This window comes from Parasteatoda tepidariorum, chromosome 4, assembly GCF_043381705.1.
Source record: "Parasteatoda tepidariorum isolate YZ-2023 chromosome 4, CAS_Ptep_4.0, whole genome shotgun sequence".
Classification (NCBI taxonomy): Eukaryota; Metazoa; Arthropoda; class Arachnida; order Araneae; family Theridiidae; genus Parasteatoda; species Parasteatoda tepidariorum.
Window position 1 is genome coordinate 100,798,609 of NC_092207.1, and position 24,382 is coordinate 100,822,990.

General features: G+C 30.9%; 1 protein-coding gene across 3 annotated transcripts in view; it reads left to right on the plus strand.

Moving 5' to 3' along the window:
• Nucleotides 1-15,416, plus strand: part of LOC107438855 (cytochrome P450 2C70) — a 27,356-nt gene extending 11,940 nt beyond the window's left edge. For all 3 annotated transcript variants that reach the window (XM_043046351.2, XM_016051255.4, XM_016051256.4), the window contains exons 3-7: nucleotides 1,973-2,306; nucleotides 5,105-5,304; nucleotides 7,426-7,689; nucleotides 13,788-13,961; nucleotides 14,920-15,416. In XM_043046351.2, the coding sequence (XP_042902285.1) occupies nucleotides 1,973-2,306; nucleotides 5,105-5,304; nucleotides 7,426-7,689; nucleotides 13,788-13,961; nucleotides 14,920-15,086 (1,139 nt within the window). In that variant the 3' untranslated portion in view covers nucleotides 15,087-15,416. The remainder of the gene's footprint in view (nucleotides 1-1,972; nucleotides 2,307-5,104; nucleotides 5,305-7,425; nucleotides 7,690-13,787; nucleotides 13,962-14,919) is intronic.
• The last annotated feature ends 8,966 nt before the right edge of the window (nucleotides 15,417-24,382 follow it).

Below are 24,382 nucleotides of genomic sequence, written 5' to 3' on the forward strand. Positions count from 1 at the left end.
CATTTGGGGGGTGGGGGAGTTTCTCAAAAATTTCACAGCATCAAAGAAATGGCCATAAACTTTGAGCTCCTGTACTTATAAATAACTGAATTTATACATTCTGTGTCTATAACTACAAACAAACAAATGCATGACGCAAGAGAGAAAATAGTTTCCAAATGTTGTATTCTCTCTTGACCCCAAGCTATCCTTTACTATTACCTATAAAGAAACTCTTTCGCTCTCTATTTTGTTGCATTTTCTAAAGATGCCGTCTAATGTGATAAAATACTATCACATTAATATTTAAATCCCTTTATTTAGGGTTAAGTTAAATTATCGAAGGTAAAAGAAAGAAGAAGGAAATTACTTTTCTATTATACAGCAAACACTTCAAATAAAAGGCATTGATAGCAAAAATGAGTAGTAGTTAAAGTGTTGTAGTTTATAAACAATTTATTTATTTTATTTTATTTTATTTCATTAATGCATTTCTGAGTGGGATAACACTCAGAGATGACTGCGCTTTGCAGAAAAACTATTTCGAATGGTATCAAAACTTACGCTTAATTATATAATTCTTGGTTTAATAAATTTAAATTAATCATGCACATAAAATCATGGTTTTTTTCGTGAACCACCCAAAATTTCGCAAAATTTAGAGTTTATTCTCTGCTATTTTACGAAATCTTTTTTTCAAGAAGTTGCACAATTAGCATTGAGGTCTGAGTAAGGTGTAAGTCTAAATAAAAAAATTAGGAAAATAGCTCTGGCATATTTAGATAAATTGTTACACGAAACGAGTTACTTTGACTCACAGGATGCATCAACTATTTCAGGATTCTGTGGGAGGCGGCTTCGAGACCCTTAGTCTTGTCTTTTTAGTGATCCCGTTCAATAGCTTAAGCTACGTGTTCTGCAACTCTGCAAGGCCTTATAGCTCTTAATTTTTCATTAGCATTTTACATTTTAATTATTAATTTTTCTTATTTTTTCCCCCTCGCATACAAAACTGACTCTCTTCAAATTTGACTTCATCGATATGATTACACTGGGAAACTATTTTTTTTTCTTCTGTTGCATGAGATTTCTGCAACAGATCTTAAATACTTTCATGCGACTGATTTCATATCTGCGTTCAGTTCTCTCACCAAACTAACAGATTTTTTTAAATAACATTTTCAGCTCATTTTCTGCCTTTAAGAGAATGTACAAGTTAAAAAAGTTACATATAACTGCGATACTTTTTTATTTACGTCACACTAGAGCTGCACAATGGGCTATTAGGAACGGTCTGGGAAACATCTCTGAGGGGAGGATCCGAAAACAACATTCATACGTCGCATCTCGTTTTACATAAGGGACATTCACACACCATCCATCCATCTACAGATCGTAATTTTGACCAGAACGAGCATAATCAATCACCAGTCCAGTAACCCCAGAGGTATTGATTTGTTAGAGGATCTTGAAGGACTTTGCGACCCCAATAGTTTTAGCTTGCACTAGTCACCATTTTGAACTCGGGGAGCCTTCGGCTGACTGGGATTGAACTCACGGCCTTTTGGACAGGGGCCCAACGCCCTACCAGCCCGGCTATTCCGGCTATCGTTATAAGACTGGTCGAAAAGATGTTACGATGAGCCTCAAGGAAAGTTAGGGCATATCATCAAGATTCCCTGCTCAGAAACGTTGTCATGAGCTTCTGAACAAACTTATAAACGGGATGCTCTTCTAGCAACATAATAAAACATTTCCGAGTATTTGTTAACCCTTATGATTTTCCATAACTCACTTAGAAGATTATCGAAGCATTTACGCGACCCCGTGTTATATATAACGTTTTTGAACTGGAACATTTCGACAAATAATGGACTCAAAGTAAAAGAAAAATCTGCAACTATAATAGAATTTGAAATCTCCACACCCGAATGGGGCAAAATGAAGTATAAATTTGTTCCCCATTGTTTAGAGTGTGTGTATATCTTTTTAGGTGTTCTATTTCTGAATGGAGAGTCCTGGAAAGTGAACAGAAAGTTCTTCTCTCAACAATTCAGAGAACGTGGAATGAGTAGCATTAAGGGTGAGAGCTGTGGGCCCATATATGATGCAATCAAAGAAACTCTTGAAGTTCTTCGCCAAAAGAATGGAGAACCACTCGATTTTATTTCACTGCTGACGGATAAATGCACCACAGTTCTGTTTCGAACATGTTTCGGAGAAAATGGTATCTCTTCACAAGAAATCAGAGAATTGAATGAAAACTATGCCAAAATGACTGAAAACATAACAGGTCCAAACTTACTGCTGAGTGGAACAGTTGCTAAGTAATGTTTCAAAATTTTAACTCTTGCTTGTCTAAATCGGGGCTTTTACATCAGTATAATTTATAGAGTGAATTTACAGCTTCATAAATCCAAATTTTCAACGAAGATTATTATTGTAAAAAATCAGTTTTATATGAAGCAAAATTGCAAATATAAGATCTTTAGAAATGATGCATGCAAAATAAATGTTGTTTAAATTTAAGTTGAATTTTATACAATGACACTAAAAAGAGTAATACACTTCTTTGCAATGACAAGTAACAGATAATTTTTTTTTGATTTTTCTCAATCCAGCTGTTGTAATTTTTATTTAAAAAAGAGCATTAGAGGTGTTTTAAAAATGAGTCTCAGTAATTTTCTCCCATTAGTTTCTTTCCTTTTTTAAAATTAAGAGAGAGCTTCGGTAAAAAATAAGCTTAGTGGTCATGTATGAATGCCATCACTAATTTTCAATCAAACAAAAAATTGAATATTAAAGTTTAAATCTTGCAACAACTTTTAATATTAAGGAAACTCTGATGGAGCTATAATCAGGTGCTTTTACTAATTTATCATCGACGGATTAGTTCAAAAATTTATCCTGAATTTTAATTTTCATGAATTATTTTAAACGTACTTACTTCTTAAGATTAAAGAACAGAACGCATTATATAACATAAAATATAAAAGAAATAATTCGGAATACTTAAAAGACTATCCAATAGTTACGACTCTTATCTCAATTTTAAATATAGATATAATTATTATAATTATAAAATATTAGATATAATTAAAAAACAGTGATGATGAATTTTGCGATTTATTTATAACTGGTTAGGATCCTTAAATTGAATAGAGTGAGAGAATGGTGCGAGAGCGGCGATGATGAAGTGTCAAGTCTTAACGACTTCACTTACTTTATGTAAACTTCTCGAACAATGCCATTAGCTAAGCCTGACTCTAAAAACAGAAATGAATGGGAAAAAAGCAAAAATATTGCTGGAACTCTTCAGTGTCGTGGAGCCTACGATTATCCAGACAATGTTAATTCCCTGAGAGACAGCTGTTTACAATCTTGCAAAGATAGATAAAGCTGGAATAGATTAATGTTGTTGTTAACAATTGGTTTTTAGGCTTAAACATAAGCAAAACTTTGAAAATATATGTACAAAAACTCCAAAGATTATTTTACAAATATTTTTAATATTCATTAAATTTTAAACATTATATTATGTTATGAATGCCCAAAAAGAATGATCATTTTTTCTGACACAATATATAAAGTGTGTTACGTAACTAATGGTCATATTTGCAAAATAATATAGCTTACTAAAACAACAACAATACAATGCGTTACCGCCATATAAAGAGCGAGTAGTGAGAAGGTGTTTCTTTTAAAATGTTTTTTTTCTTCTTTTTTATGTTTTTTTTGTCCAGAACTCGTTATTCCACTGCCATTCATCCTCTTCAAATATACAACAATGTTCGATCGAAAGAAGCTGTATATGTGTGTGGAGGCTGCAAACGGTAGTCTCGGAAAAGCGGCCCTGCATGTGAGGTGGCACGTGAATGCGATTCGCGCTTTGCTCAATCTCTTGCATCTTGCATGTGGTTCTCACATGTGCACATAGGCAAATCACGTGTCGTTAAAACCTTCCAACGTCTGAATGTNTACCTACTATATCAACTCTATGGTGCACATAGGTAAATCACGTGTCGTTAAAACCTTCCAACGTCTGAATGTGAAAATCCTCTTGTGGCTGATGGTTGCTCATTTACGCATTTCTTGTAAAGTTTTCAATAACAATGATTCTTCCTCTTTTATTATTCGTTTCATTGTATAACTCCCTTTTCCCCTAACTGGTGCTATTTGTTTAATTAGGCAAATTATATCTCCCCTTACAGTACTAACCCAATGTTTTGTAACACCTTGTATATAACTATGCAGGGCTCGAAAAACCGCCCGTCCTCGGCGGTCAAAAATTCCCCGCGGACAATGAATTTTTCGAATCCGACGTCCGCGCGGACGATCATTTCCCCGTTAATGTTCGTGATACATTTTCAATTTTTATTATCTTACAAGAGTCTAGCGCCTCACTTCTAAAATGACCCTCTAATCTGGAAATACAGCAGCATACTGCGCATGGTGGAATGGATGTTTTCTCTGACTGGGAGTACTGCAGCGGTTGAAAGGGGCTTACAAAAAAACACACTACGTACTGATCTTAAACAAGAAACGTTAAACGCAATTATGAATATCTATCTAAATTGAAAACCCTTTCAGATTTCTGTGCCGAAACCTCTGTAAATCATTGGCTTGATTGTGGAACTGGCAAACGTCATATTTGATTCATTTAAAAAACGCAGTACCCTCGGGTGAATTGACCTTTGTCATTTAAATTATTTCATAAAAGAAATACTAGGTTACTATTAGTAACCTAGTATTTCGTTTATTATTGTATATTGTAATTCTAGTATTTGTAATCCTAGTAACTGCTAATTCATTGTGCAATTTATATAAATGTTTGTAATAAATAAGAGAAAATTATATTTTTATTTATTTAGAAGTTACGGGTTAGTTTCAAAGGAGGACGGGTACATTGTTGGACAAGTCATCCTCTGGGAAGGGTAAAATTTCTGAGTTTTTTCGAGCCCTGTAACTATGTATATTTTGTATTCAAAATGAGAACTTTCTTATACAACATTCTAATTCATGATTTTGATGCATAAAGTTCGTTTCTTTTACATTCTTTTGCTTTTAAAAATCCTATAATATTTCTGTTTGTTTATATGTTCTTTTTTAAAAAATTTTTTTTTAGATATTTCATTATGCCGTTGATGCCAAGTTTCAGAAGTATGCATAAATATGCTACTATTATGGAAAACATGTTGTATGACATAATTAAGAGGCATAGATCAACATTTAATGAAGATAATATTCGCAATTTGATAGATGCTTATTTGATGGAAGAAAAAGTAAGGAAATCAAAGAATGATCCAACTGCACAGTATTTTACAGGTATTAAACTAAAAATTACACTGAAGGACAATTTTTTGTTTTGAATTTTTTCTGCTGCATGAGATTTTTGAGAGCATTTTCGTGTCGCTGATTTCAAATCTGTAATTGATTTCTCACTTTACGCGACAGTTTTTATGCAATTTATTAAATTATTCCAAACCAGGAAGTTCACTCGAGTGAATACTAAGTATCCCCATTTCTCTTCTACTTAAGGAGTGGTAGGAAGAAGACGTGATACATTTCAGTTTACGTTAAGATCATACGTTTTTTGTCTTAAGTTGTATTTTTAAAGGATCAGAGGGGTGTTTATGCATATCTATAAACACGTTCTCCCGTAATTCGTATATTCAGACAAAAATAAACTAAACTAAAAGTACCATCTGGAAAAAAATCCATAGCCTTTCCGAACAAAACTAATTTGATATTTGCTCCCTACAAATAAACCTCCACACCCCGAATTAGGTAAGATCAAGTACTTGTCACCAGTATAATCCAACGTCCACTAAAATTACTAAATCAAATGCAGTTTGGATTATAAAATTTTTACATACATTTTTATAAGTGACTTTGATAAGCTTATCTGCAGTAATGTGTGCTTTTTCGAACTCAACCCTATTTTTATCCGAAAATTTTGTGGACAAATGTGCTTTAAATTTTTCGGTCATTATAACGCGTAAAAAGGTTTTTGCTTGACTTCGGAGCAAAAACATGAATAAAAATTTTCTGTGGGAGTACAAATGTAATTTGACTGTAAATAATTCGTTCAAACAGCATATTAAGGTTCTTTGAGAGCAAAAGGTTAATTCCGTCTATCCAAAAATTTAACTATTCTGATTTGAAAGATTTTGTAAGTTAATTCTAACCAAGGAGAGTCATTCATCCTATACTTTTGCATTGCCACTGGACTTTGCTAAACCTAACATGTCGATGAAAAGAGAATGATATAGCATAATGAGGGCAAACCTGTCTGGTGGATGTTTCTGAACCACAATGGTAAGTTTATCGCCTCGCTTTATTGCCAAACTATGAAACGATAAACATTGCTTTAAACAATTTAAGAATAGAATGAGTAATTCATCGAAATTCAAACCAACATAGGATTTTCAGTTGAAACATTTTAAAGTTTGCCTTTAAAAACAGTTTAAATCAGACAATCTGATCCGCTTCAAGATTAATATCGTAAAAGGGTCTTAGAGTATGGCTAAAATTTTACATGTTAAACGGATTTGAACTCTAATATCGATTTTGTTTTCGAAAATTTCAGTAATTTTTCCTCTGATTGTTTTTAATCTTAGACAGTCAAATTTCGTTTAAAAATGTAGCCAATATTTTAATATAGTATTATTATTATTATTATGCTACAAAGTTTAATTACCCTGATACAAAATAAAATCTATTTCGATTTTAACATGAAAATTTGAACAGAGTATTGCCAGCATATACTTCTTGCACTTTCCAACTTTTAAGTTTGTTGGCGAGATTGCCATTTCATCATAAATTTTAAGAAATGGTTAGAGCCATTTTATTGAAAGTTTCAAGAACTCGAAAAAAGAGTTACAGTTCAAAACAGTCCCAATAGATTCGATATTCGAAGTAGCCCCCGGACCGTTTCGACTGAGCCCTCAAATTGATATTGCCTTTGTTTCCTTTCATTTTTGCCCTCGTGTTTGTTTAATCTAATTTAATCAAGACTGAATTAAATCCGAAACTTAACTATTATGTATCAGGTTATCTCATTACACTAAAATGGACTGTGACAAAAACAATGCAGTCTCTGATAGGCGATCAATTATCATGCAAACAATGGTTAAAGCTGACTGCTGTGCTTAGCCAATAATTCAGGTTACAATTGGAAAAAACAAATTTATGAAATAAAAAATTTGCTTTAAAATATAACACAACAATTATCATGTTTACTAATTATTAGTGTATTTCAATGTTATTTAAAAAAAAAAACTTTTTAAAAATCCCCTAATCTAAACTTTTATAAATTTCTCATCTAAAACGCTTTATATCGAGTCTAATAATTCAAAGTAATGGAGTCCAAAGTAATAGTTGACAACTTTTTTCATATGTCGCTTTAAGTGAATTTCATAGTGAAATCTTCATTATTCCTTACAGATCACATTCTTGCTGGCTCTCTTATTCAATTTATTGGTGACGGTGTGCTCGCTGTGGCAATATTTATATCTGCCTTTTGTGACACTTTGCTTGAACACCCAGAAGAAGAGGAAAAAATTTATAAGGAGTTAATGTATGGTGTGGGCACCGAGAGAGATCCGATCATAGAGGACAAAAACCAGTTGCCGTATACCAATGCCTTCATCTTGGAGATGATGCGAATGTCCAATTCATTTCCTTTCTTTGCAAAAGCGGAATGCACCAGTAAGTAATATGACACTTTCATTGTTAGAGACTTGCTAAAATAATTTGATTTAACACTAGTAGACAACTAATTTAGACAACGTAATCTACTATTAGGGTATTGTGTGTAGTTTATTCTACCTACTAGGAACCTGCACTTTACTTACAATAACTTCAGTACTGCATTTTTTTACAAGTTATTTTTAGAATTTATCATCACACTCTATCATCAACGTGATGATGGCTCAACAAATCTAACAATATTCACCTTATATCTGATGGAGGTTCTCTCAATTATCAGCAGATGGCAGAACAATATGAGGAGTTTATAACTTCCTCTTCTACTACACTAAGCTCCTCTATTGAGAGAGCTGAACCACCATTATAGAGCAAACAAGTTCCATAGTTACGTTGTGTTATCATTAGCGCGAGAGTTCGAAACCCATTTAGATATTTAAAATTATTAATATGGGTAATTGTGTCTTGGTGAATTCCGCAGACAGATAAAAAAAAAAGGGGGGGGCTTTCTAATGTTTAAATTCAGGGGCTCTAATTGACACTAGCCCCTGAACTAAAGAGGTCGTCTCGTCCACCATTTTGGAACAAATTATTTTCACCAATGCTGTAGAGCTACAAGATTTGGCAACTTATCGCTATAAACGACGCTAACCTCGAATAGGAAAATCCGTAAATAATCCGTAACATCGATTTACATTGTTTTTTGGAAATCTTTTTTTGGTACTTGAGCAAATTGATTTAATAGTTTGTTATAATTTTTATTTAAAATAAAAATATTACTCATCACTAGATCGAAACAGTTGCTACACACTTTTGATTCGTTAATTATTAAATTAAAAAACCAAACAAATGGAGAAGAATCAGTAAATTTATATTTGCATTAGAGCCGAGCTGCCTGTGAAGGGGACCGGGAACTGGCTTTGCATCAGAAAGGTTCTAGGTTCGAATCCCGAGCAAGGCATGGATGCTCTTTCATTCTCTGTACTATTTTTTATATTGTGGGGGCAACGTTGGCCTATCTAATATGGTGCCCCTGATAGAGTGACCAACAAATCTGCCCTTCAGATGCCTGTATGACTTAAGTCATTCTCCGGGTAGGCATTGGAGAAAAAAAATATTTGCATTAGATATAAGCTCATCTAAAATAGACCTTGTTTTTGGACAACCTATCTATTTCTTTGGAAGAATCGGAATAGTGTGAGGCCTTAATACTTTGTTAACCTCTTTCCACTTTACTTTAAGTTAAGATTCGTCCAAATGAACCGACAAGAAAATTTGAAATACTGTTTTATATTTTCATACTTCAATTAAATCACATTAAAAGATTCCGAATTTAAATTTTGTAAACATACTCTTGTAACTTTTCTACAACAGAAACTCATTATTCCAACAATTTAACGCAATAATTAAAAAAAAGAAAAAACAACATTGATAGGTCCAAAAATGTATTAACGATCGCATTTTAAGTAAATATCTTATTATAAAATATAAACAAACTGTGAGAACTTTAAGCGATATGTAACCATAAGTAACTAAGAAAATTAAATGAGCCAGGATTAAAAAACTTAATATCTGACTTATCAGTGATCAAAATGGAATACAATAAGAAACAGGTAAATATCTAATCTTAAGAAAACAGAAGGAATCACTTAAGTCAGTACAAAACTTGGCGTTTCCGAGATAAGTTTGACGAATTCAGTCAATCTCTGGCCTTTATTTACTATGCCACACAAACACTCAAAAATGTTAAATAAATGATTAAATGTTGCTTAAAGCAATATTTAGTTAATAAATGCAACTTTCGATGAAAATTCTTATATTTGATATATAGTTTGAACTGATCTGTTCAAGTAACCCAGAAAAGTTGTTCGCCAATTTATTTTTAAAGAAACAAACAAAAACAAGCATTCAGAAGCAAATTCTAACAATTTAAGATCGTTTTGATACTGCATATATAAATATATATATTCAATAAATAATAAATGAGAGAGTATTTACCTCTCATAAGCGAGTTCCACTTCCATGCTGCCAGTTATGCAATTTATTACACATTTCTTCTTTCTTTTGAGATCTGATAAGATCTTAACATTAGAAAGCCTTTTTTTTCTCTCAACTGTTGCCCAATTCATCGCTAGCCAATTGCCCATATCAAAAATTTTAAGTATCTAAATGGGCTTCAAGCTCTCACGCTAATGTTAACACTACGTAATTACAGCGAACTTTTTTGCTCCATAATGGTGGATAGTTCAGCTCCCTCTATAGAGGAGCCTTAATTTACACTAATCTAAACTGATTTGACGTCATAGAAGGACTGAAAGACTTGCTTTGTTTTGTTTTGTTCATTTACGTCGCACTAGAGCTGCGCAATGGGCTATTGGCGANCGCTAATGTTAACACTACGTAATTACAGCGAACTTTTTTGCTCCATAATGGTGGATAGTTCAGCTCCCTCTATGGAGGAGCCTTAATTTACACTAATCTAAGCTGCTTTGACGTCATAGAAGGACTGAAAAACTTGCTTTGTTTTGTTCATTTACGTCGCACTAGAGCTGCGCAATGGGCTATTGGCGACGATCTGGAAAACATCCCAGAGGATGATCCGAAGACATGCCATCACAATTTTGATCCTCTGCAGAGGGGATGGCACCCCCGCTTCGGTAGCCCGACGACCTGCACGCGAAGTCGAGCACTTTACGGTAGAACAGTTTAACGAGGACCCATACCGCACACCCTCGGTCCCTACGCAGACTGATCCAAGTGGTCACCCACCCGCACACAGACCGCAGCCAGTGATGCTTGACTTCGGTGATCTGCTGGGAACCGTGTCTTAACGATCAGTCCACTGCGGGACTGAAGGACTTGCAGTTTGATATTTTTTCTTCTTAGGATACTGGGAGAATATAAACATATAATGATAGTGTCGCAGAGTTATTCCTTTATTATGATGTAATTCTATGATATTACCATTATTACGCGACATTTTAAGATAATCACATATGAATCAATGTCTAAAATTTTCAACCGCTTTACAATATTATTATTTTTTGGTGTAAAATACATTAATATACTATGTTAAGTTACCGTTAAAGATTCGTTAAATAATTAATTTGTTAATTAACAACTTTATGCACAATGTGACACAAATTGTATTTAATGTATTAGCCAGTTTAGTATGCGGAAATATTAAATTACGGTTGTGAACTTACAAAATTTTTTATGACCTTTCATTTAAAATGTAATTTTTAAAAAAAATATAGTTTAATAAGCAAAATTATTTACTAATTAATCTTAATAGAATCATATGGAATCTTTCATACTATTTGACAATTAAATTTGATTCAAATTAAGCGTTTAATTTAAAGAAATGAATGTTGGACGGGGGGGCAGAAACGTAAGCACAATCAGAATTCTTTATAGAACGCATATAGGGCTGTTATGAATTTCTGCCTGAACAAAAAAGGGAGTTGGAATCGCTCACAATAATTCTGTAATCACTTATGTGGCAGGCAATGGATTGAATTGGATGGCTCAGTGGCGAGCCCCATTTCGTTTTATTGTTTTTATCATTAAATTTGTTTGTTATTAAATATGGTTTCTTTAACTATTGCACCCATTCACCACTGAATCATTGTGCAACATGAGCTGACAACTTTTTATGCTTTATGGAAAAAAAATCGGTACTTTTCGGTTAGTCTAGAGCAAGGAAATCTTTTTATTTAATTTTGATGTATTTAAAAAAAAATTTTAAAGTTGGTGGAGATCTGTATTTTTTGGCTACTTTTTGCTTGAGCCCGACTAACCGAAAAACCAAAATTTCTTCTAATCGTAGCTTAGTTTATGTTTTTATGTATGAGTTTTTTGTTTTTGTTTATTAAACTTTATTTAAAGTTATTTACCACACCACTACATATAAATGATTCAAAAGTTTATATGAAACCCTACTTTGTAGCTCCTCTCTCGTTGTAAGGCTTTTAAAACTTTTTAAAATTATCAAAGAATCTGAAAGCTTTGCTATTTAGTTGTGTCCAACTGTTTTTTTTTCTTTTTATATATATATAAAATTTGCAAAAAGCACTAAAAAAGTTGGACGTGAAAATAAAAAATAATTTCGACTTTTGTAGAAAAAAAATGCTTTATTCTGGGCAACAACAGTTGTTGCGAAGTAATCATCGGGGTTTGTCACCAGCAGCGGACAGGAAGTAGTCCCTCTAATTTGAAAATAATTGACAAAAAGCGAACGATTTATTCTAAACACGATGCATGGGGGTAACTTTTCCGATAATCCAAAAACCATAATTTCAGCTATTAAAAATTAAAGATTAAAAAATAGGTTGGCAAAACTTCATTAAATCTAGCAAAACATAGTAGCTGTAGCTATAATTTTAATAAAATTTTTCCCGCCTTGTCATTTTTTTGCATTTTTCATAGTGTTAGAAATAACGAAGGAGTTATTTCTTCCAAATCAAATAGAAGATGAAATAGTTATAATAACTAATTTTAAAAAAATTTCTACGATTACGGAAAGCCAGTATACATTTTTATTTGACCAAAAAACGAGGATTCTTGTTTCTCGATGCGAATTTTGATAATATTGCTTTAGAATTTTAAGGAGTTATTTAATAAATCAGTCTTTTAGTTGCTTACTTTGAATGATTCTTTTTTTTTACATAAAATTTATTTAGGAAGTAAACAGATCTTACAATAAGGTAACTAATATTTATTTACCGTTTAGTAACTATAAAATGATAACTATATTTCTCTATCATGTAATGTTACTTAACCCTTCAATTTTATACCACAATGTATTCCACAAACTATATCATGTTAAAAATGTTAGCTTATTTTCCATTTAAATAAATACGTATAGTTATTTACTATTTTAGAAAAGATCAATTTTATAAAAAAATAAACATGTACTTCCTATCTAAAATACTAAAGTTTAAGTTGCTGATCTTCTCTCAAATAAATGCTTAAATAAAAAATAAATTTTGTAATCACTTTTTATTTGGAAGGATATAAAAGTAGTACGTTGAAGTAAATTAAATGGATCACCTTTAAGACCTGATGCAATTTTTGTATAAATAGCTGAAAAGTATTTTGCTACGAAGAAATTAAAGATAATCCATACGAACTAGAATACATTATTAAATTTAAGATCCGATTTTAGTGTTTGTAAATAAATCAGCGAAGATAAGTGATTTAAAATTATTATATCTCATGTTTGATTTATATCGACTTGGTCATAAAGGGTTAAAATTATCTTTATAATAAAGAAACAATACTTAAAAGTTTATTTTGAGTAACACTGGAAAACAAATGCTTCTTTTCTGTTGCAAGCGATTTTTAATCAAATCTTAGATATTCCCGCGTCGTTGATTTCAAATCTGCAAGCTGCGGTTTTTACGCAATTTGTTAATCTATTCCTAACCAGATTTCTTTTTTGTAAATTCACTCGAGTGAATAATAGGTGTCTCCACTTCTCTATTTACATAAGACATGGAACAAAAAAGACTATAATGCATTTCAATATAGGATGGGATACGTTAAAGTCATATGTTTTTTGTCTTTTTACTTTCAAAGGAGTGGACAATCCTATATTTGTATGTACATAAAAGTATATGTTCTTTATAAACCTGTACATGGGGGACAAAAAATAAACTAAACTAAAAATATAATTTGGAAAATAATCCGTAGCTTTCGGAAGAAAGGTAATTTAGATTTAAAATCCACACAGCCGAATTTGTAAGTACTTGTATAAATGCATCCTCGAGAAATTTGTTCCCCAGTGAATAATTATCTGAATTAAAATTAGAGAAATATAATCTTTAGACAGAATGAAGGATAAATAATACCGGTAAATATTCCTTTAGATAAGGAATAAACGAGTGATTTACAAGTAAATACCGTTCGAATTTTTATTCATTTCATACCAGAGACTGTGAAAGATATCTAGACTTTTTTTTAACTCTACTACGATTTAACTCTACTATGAGAATGCACGGCAACTACATTTTGTGATTTAAAGAAAAACATTAAAAAAATAAAAAATGATTGCAATGAATAGTAACATTTATTGTAATAAAACTTTTTAACTTTAACAGAAGAAACTACTATTAAGGGTTACAGGATACCTAAAGGTGCTGTAATGATCATGAATAGTTGGGCATCCCATTTTGATCCAGAAGTATTTGAAGAACCTGAAAAATTCAATCCCTCACGTTATTTACAAAAAGAAGGACAAAAGAAGGCAGAACTACCCATACTCTTTGGATTGGGTGAGTAAGTTTCGATTTATTTCGATCTGAAATTTCGGACGTTTGAAAAATTGAATGCGTTTCGAGATATCAAAACACTAGTCAAGAGAATGATAAATGGAACATCCTGCGAGTGTCAATGATTTTTTTTAATGTTATCACCAGATGGCGCTCTAACTTTTATTTTCATTTTGATTGCTATGTTTTTCTGTAACTAAACTACGAGAAAGTCCTTACAAGAAGCACTCTGAAAATCAGAAATAAAATTGTTTCTTCTTATTACTATTTCTCATTTATGAATGCTATTTTTTTTTAAAAAAAGCATCACCTTCACAAATTATTGTATTTACTGTAAAAGCAAGGAGGAGAATATCGTATCTTGGGCTGTCAACCCATCTTTCATTTCAACTAAGAATGAAAAGAAAAATAGTAGGCAATATTTCTTCGATGTATCAGTTTATAATAGAAAGGGACGATTTTTACTTTTTTAAATTGAAATCGCCTACAGTAAGAAAAATTGTATATTGATATCAAGTGTGAATATTGTTTTAAAATCAAAATACATTTATCCCCCTCCCGCCAAGTCCTTAAAATTTCTCTAATTCTATTAAATAATGTACAGGTTTCTTTTAATTTTTTGTGCAACAAAACTCTTAATTGCCTGCAGTTGAAATATTTTACAGAGCCATTAAAAAAAATTCTTTTTAAAAAAATAAAGAAAAATTTGAGATTTTTATAAAATTAGAGAAATTTCAAGGACCTATTTAGGGGCCTAAATATATTCTGATTTCAAAAGAAAAAAAAATCACGAGCATTTCATACTAATACACAACTTTTCCCCCAACAGACAAATTTGATTTTGGAAAAAAAGTTGCCCCTACTTTAATTTTAACTGCAATGTATCATAAAACCATTTTCTTTATTCCTATTGCTATCAAAATGTTAATTCTTTTTTTTCTTCTTTATTTATATTTTTCAGGTAAACGCTCCTGTTTAGGGGAAGGGTTCACAATGGCTCAAGTCTTTCTCTTCCTTACTACCATTGTAAAGCATTTTCGCTTATCAACTCCCGTAAAATCAAAGGACGACGAATTTTTATTTTTCACTGCAAAAATGATTATGTCAGCCAAACCAAGAAATGAATGAAGTATTACGATTTGATTAATAAATGAAGTTCCATTTAAAAAAATGTATCTATGTGTAATGATATTGTGCTTTCCGTATCAACAAGCCTTTTAATGTTTGTAAGAGCATAAATGATCATACGTGCATAATGAAATTTTTTATTCATTGCACTTTTACAACAACTGAAGCTACCATTTCTAATTAATTTAACGAAAATAACAATCTTAAATCATTCCGTCAAAAAATGTTCATTTTTAGCTGAATTAAATCGTAGCGTTTCTTTGTTCAAATTGCTTTTGTTCCTATTTCTTGCTCGTGGCCTCAGCCATTGAAAATAAAAAGCTTATCGAATTGTTGGTTGTTTGAGGTTTGTTAAAAACTGTACTTCACACATTTCTCTTTCATTATAATTGCACATTAATGTTTTCATACTTCTGATTGTGTTACAATTTAAACTGTGTTTTTTTATTATGATTGTTACAACAAAAATGTATTGAATCCCTGCGTGCTGTTTATTAAGTTTTTCATGATTGGTTGTTGTCCAACAAAATTACTTTATTGTATGAATAATTACTGTCTCATTCCGTGTACTTTTGATGAAGATGCAGTTTCCATGACTGCTGAAAAACATTTGTGTTTTAATAAATATATCTCGGTTTTTAATTTTTCAAAAATGGTTACACTCATCATATCAAACACATATACAGAAGATATGTTATTTAGGCATTTACGTTGGGGAAATTCCCTTCAATATTGAAAAAAAAACTGCCTCTACTCTTGCTGTAGAGTTTCTGCAATCACTTACTCTTATATTTGAAAATTATTGTTTATTTATTTTAAATTACCGATTAGTTTTCGGACTATTAAATTTCAATTTCGGCTGCTTTTGAAGAAATTCATTTATATAACTCGTAATACAAACAAAACAGTTTTTTATCAGTCCGTTACGAAACAGTGTGCATCGCTGCCAAATAGTCTAGTTTCATTAAAAAAAAATTATTATTAGATGGATCAATGTTAATATTTAAATAAGCAAATGTAGAGAAGTTCTCCTTTGCTTTGGTCAGTTCTAGTGATAATTCTCCTTTACCCTTCATTGAATTTCTGTCTTTGGCCCATTCTTCCCTAAAAAGAAAGACTGAAATTTAGCAATTTAAATATAAAAGTCAAGAAATGTTTAACGAATTAGAAGCACATTTTTTAAGGATTTGTAATTCACTAGTATTAAACTAGTTCCGTTCTATCTGTAATCCATCTCACTATCAGCCTGAAAAGTGAAATAAGAGAGCGAAACAATATCTAAAAAGAACTGCCCAAAACATTCCGGGAGTGGGTGAGCAATGACAGCTCTCCCGGCATCTCGCGAAAACAGCAAATGAATCAACAGGTGGTGGTCGTTCATCGAATTCTATCACAGATAAAATTCTGGTGGGGGAGTAATGTAGCTACAATTACCTAACTCACTCGCATATAAGGCATATTAATTCGGTTCTTATCTTAATTTCTTCCACCTTATGACTTCCTAACGTAAGTCATACCAGAATCGAGGAAACAAGGAAAAATGCTGAGATTTTCACCAACTCGATTCTATATCGAGGATAGACGACCACAGAATAAGGTGAAATGTGGAAGTAAGTTAAGTAATCAGAAAAGTACCGCTTAAGTTGCTCAGAGGAATGGTAAGCTGCAGTAAAATTGACTATTAAAATTACTTGTAGGATAACTCAAATTTGAAAACTGGAAATTAAAATTTTGTAGAGTTTAGTAATAGTAAAACACATTTAAATCTTCAGTTATTCTTAGTACTGGTGCTAAAAATCACTTTAATGATACAACTCAATTATTAAAGGTATTGACCCACAAAATATTATCTGTATCACAATTAAAAATGGATGTTCCTAATAAGCAATGAAATGTAAGGTTTAATTGGGAGGAGTTATTTTATATTTAACGTTGTTTATTCTCTTCACCTAAGCTCTTCACTTAAGACGTCATTAGAATTAGATGAGTGTGTGTAAAGCAACTGTTTATTTTCCCAATAAAACTAAATAACAATCGATTTTGCCAACTTCATCTCCTTTGGGATGAAAAACTAAAAAATTCACACATTACTAAAAGCGTCAATTTAGGCTCTAAAAACAAATTAGAATGATTGTGGTATCGCGCATTGTAATTTTTAAAAACTAACAGAGGTGTCAAAGAAATTTACCAAATATTTCCGTTATAAAATATATTTGTCAAATATGTCGGCAAGCGAAATCAAAGTGTGTGTCAACTAACGAGTTAGAAAGATTGTATACATAAGAATTTTTGGAACCCTTCTCCAATCAAATATCTCGATATGAATTTACTCTTTAAACACTCATCTGATGTTTTCGATAAATTAAAAAAAAAAAATTTCTTATAATGGCAGAAAAACGTACTGAAGAAAAAAGCTTTTTACTTATCGAATACTTCAGATTTTTGTTTTAAAGGACGTGTTTGAAAGCTTTTTCTTTGATGGGAATCCTATCAGAAAGATAGATTCAGGAATGTCTATTTATTATTGGGCATTGTAGGAATATTTTTCCACAAGTAGCAAAATTAATTTCAAATTATTTTGACTTGTCACTACATATAAATTATTTTTTTATAAAATTTCACTGTATTACAATAATAATTTTCTTTTTTCTTTAGAGTCTTTAAAGTAATGCGATAGTAAAGTCATTAGAGGAAAGTATTGTCTAATACAATATGAAATTAAGTTATCGTCGAATTTCTTAAAATCTGAATTTATAACTTCCGAAAAAAAAGCACTCATTCAGTTTTAATGAAAGATTTCTCGCAAGAAAATGATGAGTTGCATTCTTCTATATTATTATTTTCCCTCTTTAAATAATAATAGAAAAAAAATGTATGCATTTTCTCTTTTCCGATAAGCTTTTGTAGAAGTAAACAAGCTAAGTATTCAGAGAGAAAAAGTATTTAAGTTGTCGACTTTCCAGATATAACGCTTAAAATTAAAGTAATAGTTAAAACAAAAAAACTACCCACTATTATTAAGAAGTAAATAAATTTCAATTCCAATTCAGAATTTTCTACAAAGCTATTTTTTTTTTCTATTTTTTATTTTTAGCTTATTATTGTCTTAAAGTAAGGCCTCGAAATGTTAGCGTGTTATTATTTTTTTTTAAATAGGCATTCGACTCACATCATTGGAATATATAATTTATGCCTTAACGACATATGTGACCTTTTTTTTAAATTTTGTTTAAAGCAAGATCTTAAATCTCATTTGTTTAGTCTATTTTGATTTCGAAAATAATAAATATTTTTATTGTAAACTAACAAATAATTATTTTTACGTCCGATACCACTGCTTTTCTTTTTATTACATTTGTTTTCATCTATTTCCATCTCTTATTTTGCTCCTTCATAATAAAATGAAGTGAAATATAAATAGAAACTATCTAAATATTCTTTTAGTTTAATTTGGAATTATGTTTCGCATCTCGGTAGCCTAATTAAATCTGCTTCACTATGCTGTGCTTAAAATTGATCAATCAAGTTTTTTTTATCTACATATTTTTATTTATTTATTATTATTTTTGAGGTGAGTAACTCAATTTAAATTTTTTGAGAAACAACGTAACTTCATCTGGAACACTTTAAATCTATCATTTTGCTTAGAAGAGCTAGAAAAGTGTATCGATTGGGAGCAAAACTTTTTTTCTTTAAAATATTTTGTAGTTGTTCATTTTTATATTTGTTTTTCTCTTTAATTTCTTTTTAATTTTAGAAATATAACTTCTATTCACTACTCATTCTTGAGCATATACTTATCATGTAGCTAAACCCTTAATGTTAATTTTACCTTTTTGCGCATTTCGCTATGTCTCAACAACTTTTTAAGCACATTGAACATTTTTTACACACAGTAATAAAATCGTTTATCCAAAGATAATCCCATATAAAAATCCGGTGCATTTGTAAGTATTTATTATTTTATTTAAGAATGAGATTGCAAAATCTTGAATCCTAAGGTTTTGCATCATTTTAAAGAATGTATTTTTGCATGGAAAAATACAAATTTTCAGCCTAAACGGTCGAATAGTTCCTGAAAAACTGAATTTAAGTCTCTATTTCAAGTTTTCAGAAACTATTCGACCGATTTTGCTTGAATTTTTTATTTCGCCATGTGAAATGACATACTTTAACATGGTGTAGAAAATTGTTTACCTTACAATTCAAAATTAATAAGTAAAAATATATACTATTATAATATTAAGTTATAAAAAAATATAATATTATAATATTAAATTATAAATAAATTATAAAGAATATAATAAACTTTTATTGAATAAAATTACAAGAAATAATAAATATTTACTATTTTTACTTTTTGCATGGAATTATCTTTGGATAAATGAATTTTATGATTGTGTGCAAAAAATTTTCAATCTGCTTTGAAAGTTCTCGAGATATAGCAAAACACGCAAAAAGATAAAATTAACATTAAGGGTTCCAAACTTTAAATCCAAACATTAGATAAAAAATTATTCAAAATGATCCTTTTTTTGTGTGCATTGCACCGTAACATGGTTTTCAATAGATTTTTTTTATTCTATTTGAAATTGTTAAATTAATCTAACTTTTTCTACGTTTTCTCATCCCTTAGGAAAATTTGCCATAGAGAAGCCTATGGTAATCTATGGCAACCTATGGCTACCATAGAAATTTGTATGGCAAGATACCATACGCCTATGGTTACCATAGAGATTTGTATGGCCCAACCCCATAAGCCTATGGCTACCATAGAAATTTATATGGCAAGATACCATACGCCTATGGTTACCATAGAGATTTGTATGGCAAAACCCCAAAAGCCTATGGCTACCATAAAGATTTGTATGGCAGTATACCATAGACTAATGGTAACCATAAGGATTTGTATGGCACGTCACCATTGGCCTATGGCAACCACAGAAATTTGTATGGCAGTATACCATAGGCCAATGGTAACCTTAAAGATTTGTATGGCAGTATACCATAGAGAAAAGCTGATCTAGATCTCCACCAACGAAACAACAACTTCTATGGAGTCCTCAAAAACATCTTCTAAAAGAAATAAATATCCATTATTTCACCCCGAAGTTAATTAAATTCAACATGTAAACCCACAAGGCATTCCTGGTGAGTCTTTTCCGGCCTCCGGGTGGCCAATTTTTCCATTTTTGAGTGTTTAAAATCCGATGTTCCATTGATTTAGGCTTAGTGTATCAGACCGCCATATTAACGTGTCATCCACTACAAGTGGAATCATTCGCTAACTTTGGCTACTTATTTTAATATTTTTTCGATCTCATTCTTGGTCAAAAACATTTTATTGCAAACGCCTATGCAATTATCTATCTGAATTTATTAAGTTTTTTAATTTCCGGCTGTCTGGTACTTTTATCAGTGTTTACATTCTCATTAGTTTTTTATTTTAATTCCACTTAGGTTCTTGCAATGCTTTTTTACATTATCTTACATATGTTAGGGCTTTATATTTATATTTTGTGTTTAATTTTTGCTTGCCATTAAATTGTTTTTTATCATGTCTCTGTGTTTTACTATTTTACAACTAATATTTCTTAAGTATCCACATATATTTGTACAATGTTCTGTTACATGTTTATACATAGCTTAGGGTCATCACTTAACTAGATTTGCTGGATTACTGGTTGACAATTGTTTTGCTTCAATATCATCAACTGGACAGTCCCTGGCCATATCATCTGCTGCTGTAACCAAAAATGCTTTTAACAATTTAATCTTTCCTTAAGTTTACAACTTTTTCGTCATAGTGATTCCCTATACCCAATTAATTTTTATTTACTATCCCTGACCAAGTGTCAATTTGTCAATAGCAATTATTAATTTTACCAATTTTAATCATGTCTTAAACATGTTTTGTATTTACCAATGTTTCTATATTGTGTTCTCTTTTCTAAATGTGCTTAACACAACTCAACATAAATTTTCTGAGTTTTTTTATCCCTCACTAGTAGGGGATCAACTAATTTAGCCTGTTTTCTATTCTTAGCTTTTCATAGTCTAATACCATCTTTTTTATAGATAAAATTTTGTTCACATGCCACCACTGGTTGCACCGTTACATATTCAGCTTTTGTCCCGTTTGATCTATTTTAAACTAATTTCGCTTCGACCACCGGCCCCACTCTTTATCTTTTGAGTTTTAATAGTATTTTATTGTTTTAGTAGTCTGTTTAATTTTTAGTTTAGTATCACATATCAAAATTTAAAGAATTTTCATACTCGCTCCGACCATCGGACCGTTATTTTGCTTCGCGTTCTTTTAGGTTCCTCTAATATCTGACGCTTATCTAACTAATTATGATACCAATCAATCAAATTAACGTTTTTTATACTCGCTCCGACCTCCGGACCCACTTTCTATTTTCTTGTTTTTACAGCTTTAACAAATATTAGTTGCCTGTACTCAATATATTTTGTTCCTAATCAACATAACCAATATTTTCCCCACTCGCTCCGTCCACCGGACCCATTTTCTAGCGGTTAGTACTAACTGTTTGAAATTTATTTGAATAAGAACCGCATACAAAAAGGATTCTGCAAGTAAAACAGGAGAAGTTTATCAAAGAAATTTAAAAAAAAGCTTTCTGGATATATATTTATTCTACAATTATTAAGTTTTGCATTTTTAATATCCATTGCGAAAGATTCTTGTAAGTAATTATTTTTTGACGTATGGTAAAATATCAACGAGAAATGTTGCCATAGCTGTATGGCAAAGGTGTACCATAACCTATGGAAAAATATTTCTTCATAAACTGTAGCACATCTTAGTTTTATGGCAAAAATTTGCCATATAAAAAAATGCCATAGGATATTCCTATGGGGTTTTGCCTATGGCAAAATTTTGCCATACACTTTTGCCATACACATATGGCAAAACTTTGCCATATAAAAAAATGCCATAGGATATTCCTATGGGGTTTTGCCTATGGCAAAAATTTGCCATACATGTATGGCTAAATTCTGCCATACGTATATGGCAAAAGTGTATGGCAAAATTTTTGCCATAGGCAAAACCCCATAGGAGTATCCTATGGCATTTTTTTATGGCAAACCTATGGCAAATTTTCCTAAGGGATGTTAGTTCGAAAAATAGAAGAAAAAAAATTATCGACAGTTATTAATTTTTTTAATCATTTTTTCATTACAGAAACTTTAAAATTATTAGATTTAAGGAAATATTACCTAAATATGAGTTACATAGTTGTTAATATACGCTGCACAATTAAATCAAAATGAGTGTTTTTCAAACTAACTTTTACAAGCTGGACAATGTTGTCATAAAACACATTGATCCACTGGAAACAGTCGAAAGAAAAACATGGAATAAACCGTGGGAACTATTTTTTTTCTCTTCCGAATACATCATGTACAATCAGCGAAAAAAAATAACTAAAAGGAGCACCCTGAATAACTTTTGATCTAATGATCAGATTTTCATGTATTAGGACTTATTCTTAATGGTTCGAGGGGATGACCTCGATAGGCTAATTAATGGATGTAGACCCTATCTTAAGTTACAAAATCGGTTACGAAAACGTAATTTCTTTGAATAAATATAATTTTTTTTTACCGCTTCCGATCTTAGGAAAATGGAGAATTTAAAAAACATTTTATGTTAAGTTATTCTTGAAGAGTTAGTTATTCTAACTAGTAAGATCAATACATAAAGTAAAATTAACTTTAAATGGTCCTTTGTCGTTAAAAGAATATCCATCTAAAATTGCATTTTTCGTGAAATCTTATTTAATTGGCCAACCAACTCGCTAGTTATTGCAACTGTATTTAAATAGTGTTCCAGGATCACGTGACCCTTTAGTGTCGCTACACTTCCTCCTCTTAGGTAACCAATTTCGTAAATTATACTCTACCCCTCTGTGCAACTTATTTAAAACAATAGCAAACGTAATCCTCACGTAACGAGGAAAACTTCTGAAAATAACAATCAAGGAAAAATACATTTCTGTTTTATTTATTTTTCTTCTTTTGTCTAAAGATTTAGTACAAAATTTATGTTTCCTTGATTTTGAAGCAACTTTCAAAAAAGCTCATCGCATTTAAATACTCGACAAGTATTAGTTTAATTCTGCAATTTTTTTCACGTTTAAAACATTTGTATCGTTTTGCAAAATAACACTATTTATAGTTTTTAAAAGAAATTAGATTGGGCAAACAATGTATTATCGATAATTTATTTAAAATTAAGATTCCAGTTCGCAAAAACTTAAAAGATAATATTTGTTAAAACTTTCCCGATAAAAAAGTGTTTGTCACATTTTTTCGAACTCATATTTTCCTGCTATCCTATATGAATGGATTATTTAATTGCTGTTCATTTATAATATTTAACGCATAATTAAAAGAGCCGTGAAAATAATTAAAAAAACTACCTTTAGGTAAAAGGAAGCTTTGTTGATTTAAAATGTCAAAGTAGTCGAGAAATTTATCACAAATAAACTGTCAAAATCAGAAGTCTACAACAAAAATTTTTTTGTCTGCAAGTGAGGTAGGTAAGGAGGAATAGGAAAGTCGTATGTATGGAAACTGTTGCCAATGACGTGAATAATGAAATCACACCACGTGACTTGATGTCAGTGACAAACTTATTGATTAGATGCTCCTAGAAACCCCTTGGAATGGGAAATAAAAAACTTTAAATAAAAAATAATTACATAAAAAACACGCATTGGAAAAAATAAGACAAATCTAAATCTACCTTTTAAATTTATTTTTTATTTACAAATTCTATAGTAAGAAATTATTCATTACCTTCCTCTTCAATACCTTAAATGCCCCAAAACTTTACCCAAATATTTACTTGTTATAAAATTTAATTTCATCTGAAAAATAATAGTAGATTAAAAGTGTAAATGAATAAATCAGAAGCTTTAGGGGCTGTGATAATCCTTCTTACTATATAAGACAACTTTTTCTAATTATAATTTTTACTACCAAAATAGGTAAAGGCAGGTTCCATAGTAATTGAAAATAAAAATGGAAATAAAAAGGTTTAAGAACCGTTCGTTGAAAAATTATTTTATAATTTACGATAAACTGTAAAATGGTGCGCTTTTCTTTTCGTTTGACGTATATTTAAAATTATCGTTGTTTTACCTTATGTTGCCTCACAAAAATAAGCCAATTATTTGTAATGGTAAAATTTTTGAGAATGTTGAAATTACTAAGCCTTCATTATAAACCTTTTATAACTTTTTATTATGATATGTGAATTGAAA